The 5,535-nt window shown below is 45.8% G+C and overlaps 1 protein-coding gene across 2 annotated transcripts; it reads left to right on the forward strand.

The window, feature by feature from the left end:
• The first annotated feature begins 67 nt into the window (after nucleotides 1–67).
• Nucleotides 68–4,673, forward strand: fbxo43 (F-box protein 43). Of its 2 annotated transcripts, none has more exons than XM_079734060.1 (6): nucleotides 68–194; nucleotides 879–1,742; nucleotides 1,891–2,676; nucleotides 2,831–2,933; nucleotides 3,108–3,308; nucleotides 4,076–4,673. In XM_079734060.1, exons 2-6 carry the CDS (start codon nucleotides 943–945, stop codon nucleotides 4,325–4,327), a joined length of 2,142 nt encoding a protein of 713 aa, XP_079590186.1. In that variant the 5' UTR covers nucleotides 68–194; nucleotides 879–942; the 3' UTR covers nucleotides 4,328–4,673. The 2 variants fall into 2 exon arrangements, with proteins under 2 accessions (XP_079590186.1, XP_079590187.1); XM_079734061.1 differs by having other exon boundaries at nucleotides 3,111–3,308.
• Nucleotides 4,674–5,535: the final 862 nt, after the last annotated feature.

Genomic DNA, 5,535 nt, shown 5'->3' on the forward strand with positions numbered 1-5,535 from the left:
CGTAAAGTTGCCTGGAAGTACGTCATCACGTCAGGAGAAAGGCTCCAAATTTGAAAACGTGGCTAGTGTTCTGTTCACTCGAGTCGGTAACAAATGTAGACCAAACGGAAAGAAGCAGCAGCTCCGGAAGAGACTATCTTTTAAACTCCTGGCCCCATGGAATGAGCCTTTGTTGCAGCTGTTTTTATTTGAAGGTAGGTTTATTTTGTTCATATGATTAACGGTCAAGTGTGCGTTTCTTTCCCCCGAAGCATCCATGTCGAAATGCTTCACTATCGAAGTGTTTCACTATCTGGCTAGCGGATGGATGCTAGTTATTGTATTTAAATTCCCCCTGAATTCACAACGAATAATAACGACTCATACATGTATACTTTGTTTCTGTTTTATTTGTTTTCATGGGTTGTTGTGCGCGGGATGGGGCTGTAGTACACAATAAAGAGCAACAGGGGCGGAGCCACACGAGTTGGCTTCGCTAAATGGACTAGTTCTTTTGGCGGCTGCGGCTGGCTTTCGAGCGGGGTCTGACTGTGGTAATAGCGAGTTTGACCTGCAGTGAAAACCAAACCACTGGTCGTTTAAAAGGACACCTCAAGTATCATAGCAACAGTGATAGAACAGCAGAGGTTGTGAATGTCTTGTAACAGTTTACAGCTGGCTAAACAAACAACAAACTAAATAGAAAACGATTCAACCAGTCAAGGGAATAACCACTTCACATGATCCATTTTTGTAATTATAAAGCTGTTCAAACTAGTCCTCAAGTGTCACCAGAGCCACACTTGGGTTAGCTGGTTAAATTGTTTACTTCCATTAAATGTTTATCATGGATCACCTTCACCATAAACTAAACAAAGGTGTGTACTTTTTTTCCTCAGGGATTTTGACATCCTGTTCCAACCCTTTGCTTTGAAGACTGCTTGAGGCTAGCCCATTACAAGAATGGATTGCACACCAGATTCAGGGGTTCAGGGGTTCAAGAAGCACCTGTACGGTAGCAGCTCTTTTGACAGTGGTTACTCAGATGTGCAAAGCTTCCCTGGGAAAACCAATGGAGCTAAGTGTGCACCATGTCGATATTTGTCCCCCGAAGATTACAACGAAACGCCAAAAGAGAATCTTGCAGTAACTCCCAAGAAGGAAAGAACCACCGAAACAACCAGACTTTCGGGGAATGATTCGAGAAGGGCACAACCACCTTCGGCAGTGGGTTGGTGTGAAACACCCAAAGCATCCAAGAAAGATGACATTTTGCGGCGAAGACTTATCATGGGTAATGCTAAATCCACCACAGATACCAAAACTGAAGTACAAACAACACCCTGCGCTAAAGTCATAGAGGTTTCCCTCAGGTTGGGGGCCAAGCACCATTTCAGGGGGTCTGGAATATTTTCTTCCAGTACGTGTAAATCGGAGCTGGACTGCCGATCACCACTGTCGACCAGGGAACGGCGTCTCTTCTATGCTCAAGAAAAGACGTCCACTCATGAATGTGGGAGAAACACCAGTGACGACCTTGAGAGGAACGTGTCTCTATCCTCCAACGCGGACCTCGAAGAACGCATCGGCTCCTTTCGACATTGTGCCACAGACCAGCTGGGGACCCCTGACTTTGGGAAGTTCCTGCCTGCACTTGAAAGTGAAAGCTGTCAAACGCCAGTCAACATGATGGCAGCCAGCCCTGGTCAGAGTCCCTGTGCCCAGAACACACCCTCAGCTGCACTTACCCCCAACTATGTCAGGTATGTGCCTTTTTTTTTTTTTTTTAATGACAATCAATACTTTCTTGAAGCAGGTAATTAAATCGCAACATAAACTTCCATATATCTACATGACAGGTTCAGTTTCACATTGTCTGTTAACCCTAACCCCGGATCTCTATGCAAGCAGATCTTTGTCTGAGGACAGCGGCTTTGGTTCCACGGCCCACGATAAATCCCAAGACTCGTCGAGGGAGCACGACGGCTCCTTCCAGGAGCTACTGCTCTCCTCGGGCCCCCGGGCCGGTGCAGAGACGCTGCACCTTTCTGATGGCAGGCGGCGGTCCCGCCTCCAGCGGCAGCAGAGGCTCTCCACGCTGCGGGAGGGGGGCTCTCAGTCCGAGGAGGACGGCCGCCACGTTGGTCAGCCACACCCTGGTGGCAAGCGCCTCTCCGTGCGCTACAGCCCCCTTAAGGTGGATGAGGTGTTTTTGGTCAGCAACACCACGCCGTCAGGTTCCACTGGCCTAGAGCTAGGCAATCGGAAGACGCCCCTCGGCATGGTCGCCGCCAAAGTAGACACTGCCACTCCTCTCCGCACGCCCACGGGCAAGAGAGACACAGCACCCTGTGACAGTGCCGCCGCCGCCGGTCGCAAAGCCACCCCACTCCGTAACAGTCCAGCGGGCCTTGAGTACCTCGCTCTGACCCCCGCCCTGCAGCTGGTTCGTGCCATGTGTCTTCGGAAGGACTCCATGATGCAGGACCAGATCCCCAGCTTAGAGTTGGAGCTGCGGTCTGCGGTGGCGCTTCTGGAGACCCCGGTGGCCATCAGAACCAGCATGCCCCTGGTGGGCCTCATCGGCAGGAAGATGGGCGTGAGGAGGCTGGACGTCCTCACGGAGCTAAAGAATAGGAACCTCTGGCACATCCTTGGTGTCATCCTCAACCACCTGGGCCCCGAGGACGTCCACAGGTCAGTCAGGCATTCATGGTGGTTAAACAGAACCACGATCAGCCGGCGTCAGACGCTCGCATACTTCCCCAAACCTGCTTTTACTGACCCCATGGAACACAAAAAAATACTCCAATAATCTAGCCCTAACTCCCAATATTACAATCTTTTTCAGATTTGGTCAGGTGTGCCCCAGCTGGGATTACATCATTGGCCAGAATAGTCGGGCCAGCTCCAGGAGAAAGCGTCACCTCAGGGACCTGGAAGCTGCTCTAGAGGTAAAGAAGATCTCAATAGGCTATTTACTAAGCTATTCATTATTCATTCAAGCCTTGAACGTTGAAGACTCTTGGCTGCGGTGGCTTTTTTTACCTTTTTATTTTTATTGTTTTGTGTTTACTGTATCCAAGATAGACAATGTAGAGAAGACTTATGATGGTTTTGTTTCCTAGCAGGGTGGGACTGTCCACGTCACAGACGCTGAGACTAGACTGGCCCTAACCAAGAGGGCCGTGCTGGGCTCCATCCAGACCCAGTCCAGGAGTTTGTCCTACTGCACCCCACAGTCCGCTAAAAGCACTTTAACCCCCTCCGAGCTCAACACGTCACACTCTGGCGGCAGCAGTAGCAGCAAACGAGAGAAGTTTATCCAAGTAAGTGTGGAAGCCAATCCATCAATGTGAATGTGAAGCTTCAGGAATTCTAAAGAAAGCAAGATTTTCAAACCAAACAACCCAATAAAACAGCCCCTCCCTCTCTATTTCCTTCCCTGTCTACATTTCTCCTCCATTTTGTAGTGTTCATTCACACACCTTTGACTAACAGGCAAGATGGATGTCCTGGTCAGACATGGGCCGGGAACAAGCTAAAAACTTGTCTCATACATAGGCACTGTATGATAAACAGATATCCCCTGAGAAATTCACACACTAATAGCAGACTGATGGCTTGGCCATTTCTAATAAATTACGCTAAGTATTTGAATGAATAGAGCATGACCATGGAAGACACAGTGGGAGCATTAACTATTTAGGTAAGAGGTAAAGCTATTTGCAATATCCTATGGGATGAACTGGAAATGTCTGCGTAGATGCAAGACGGCTAAAGGAATCTACACAATAAAGATGTCGGGAGGTTGGCATGGCCTCAGTTCTGGCTAAATCAATGGCAAAGCAAATGCTAACTGGCCTAACTTTTCAATTGGACGGGAAAGGAGCTATCTCTTATGATTCCTCATGACAATTAATACAAAGGCCTTTTCAATTCACTTGTATCAAAGTAAACGTTCTATTAATTGAATATGGTTTTATATTATTAGGATCCATTTTTCACATTTTTCTTATGGTTTCAACTCAAACCTAAGAAACCAAAAGATAAAAGCTAGTCAGGTAAACCAACCCCTCCTCTCCTGTCCCACCAGGTGGCCAAAACTCTGTTCAGTGACGAGTGCCTCAAGCCGTGCCCTCGCTGCCAGCACCCGGCCAAGTGTCACCCGGTCAAGATGGAGGGAGTCTGCAGCCGGGCCGACTGCAGCTTCCATTTCTGCACGGGCTGCCTATGTGACTTCCACGGCGGCCGCGAGTGTCTCAGCCGCTCGGCTGGGCGCCACATCAGGCGAGACACTGTCGTACCTGGCAGCGCACAGAGAAAGCGTAACCTCAGGAGGCTGTAGATGGACTTGTAAATTGGTGGATGAACGATGGAGAATATCTGTCTTGCTAAATCAGTCATTGCACACTGTACTTTTTTTCACGGCCACCTCAAAGCAAACTTATACTCATCCTTGAGTGTGTTTGTGGATATTTATGTATTGATTTCCATTTCCTCTTTTCTTCCAAATCAATTTTACTTGTTTTAAGATGTGTTTGGAAAATAGCTTTAGCAGCAGATGCAATCAAAGACGGTCACGTTTGATCGTTAGAAGCATAACTTTTTTCTTTTTCCTTTTTTGTGCTTTTTTTAAAAAAGTTTTTTAAGTTTTGTAAATGTCACGTATACTTGGAAAGGTGTATATATTTGGAATAGTACTCTATATGTTTATACTCTATACATGGTCTTATAACATGATTAGAATAAATTGTTTTCAGATCATTTTAAATAAAGCCCTTTTTTACATACATGTGTTACATGTGCATTCAATGCATATGGTTTGTAGTTTTCTTGAGGGGCAACCAATCAATGGGGGGGGGGCAGTGGGAATGGGATGTGATATATATATATATATATATATATATATATATATATATATATATATATATATATATATATATATATATGTGTGTGTATATGTATATAATATTGACCCCCTGCATTCAATGCTAAGACATTTAATAAATATCAAGATTGGGGAACAAACTTGGAAAAAAATATATTTACTGGGTCGTTTTTGTCTGTAGTGTACCACTAAATTCGGATTGCAAATTCAAGCCAATCCACAATAAATTACCTTGCGTTACCTAGACCTCAGGAGTCATTTTCCGGCCTTTGCTGCCATCTAGTGGTTTCAGCAAACACCTTAACATGAACTGCAAAATATGTCACCTCACTCAGTCACCGTGTGACGTTGATTTAATGGGGTGGCACCATCACTATTAAACTTTTAAGGTAGTTGCTTTTTATAATAAAATAAATAAATGAAATGAGGCAAACGTGTTTTGTTTATGGACTATGACGAACAGGAGATTAGTGTTTTTCCGAGTTTCTGTCCCTGGTGCTCTAGTTAAACTTTTACTAGCCTGTGTGTTTTGAACATGAGTCTACCTCCATAGCAACCTGCAATGTGTCCGTAATTACACTCAAGTCTTTGGTGGCTGACTCTGGCGGGGCTCTGAAGGAAAGGTGTCCAACTGCACTTTTTATTTTACTTGTCACTAAACTACA

The sequence above is a fragment of the Pollachius pollachius genome, assembly GCF_949987615.1.
Source record: "Pollachius pollachius genome assembly, chromosome: 1".
NCBI classification, from domain to species: Eukaryota; Metazoa; Chordata; class Actinopteri; order Gadiformes; family Gadidae; genus Pollachius; species Pollachius pollachius.

Bases quoted from the DNA above. Each gene is read 5' to 3' on its own strand.
- fbxo43 (XM_079734060.1), top strand. From the start codon at position 943: ATGGATTGCACACCAGATTCAGGGGTTCAGGGGTTCAAGAAGCACCTG. The intron at 1,743-1,890 runs GTATGTGCCTTT...CTATGCAAGCAG, and splicing joins CTTACCCCCAACTATGTCAG to ATCTTTGTCTGAGGACAGCG. The intron at 2,934-3,107 runs GTAAAGAAGATC...TTTGTTTCCTAG, and splicing joins ACCTGGAAGCTGCTCTAGAG to CAGGGTGGGACTGTCCACGT.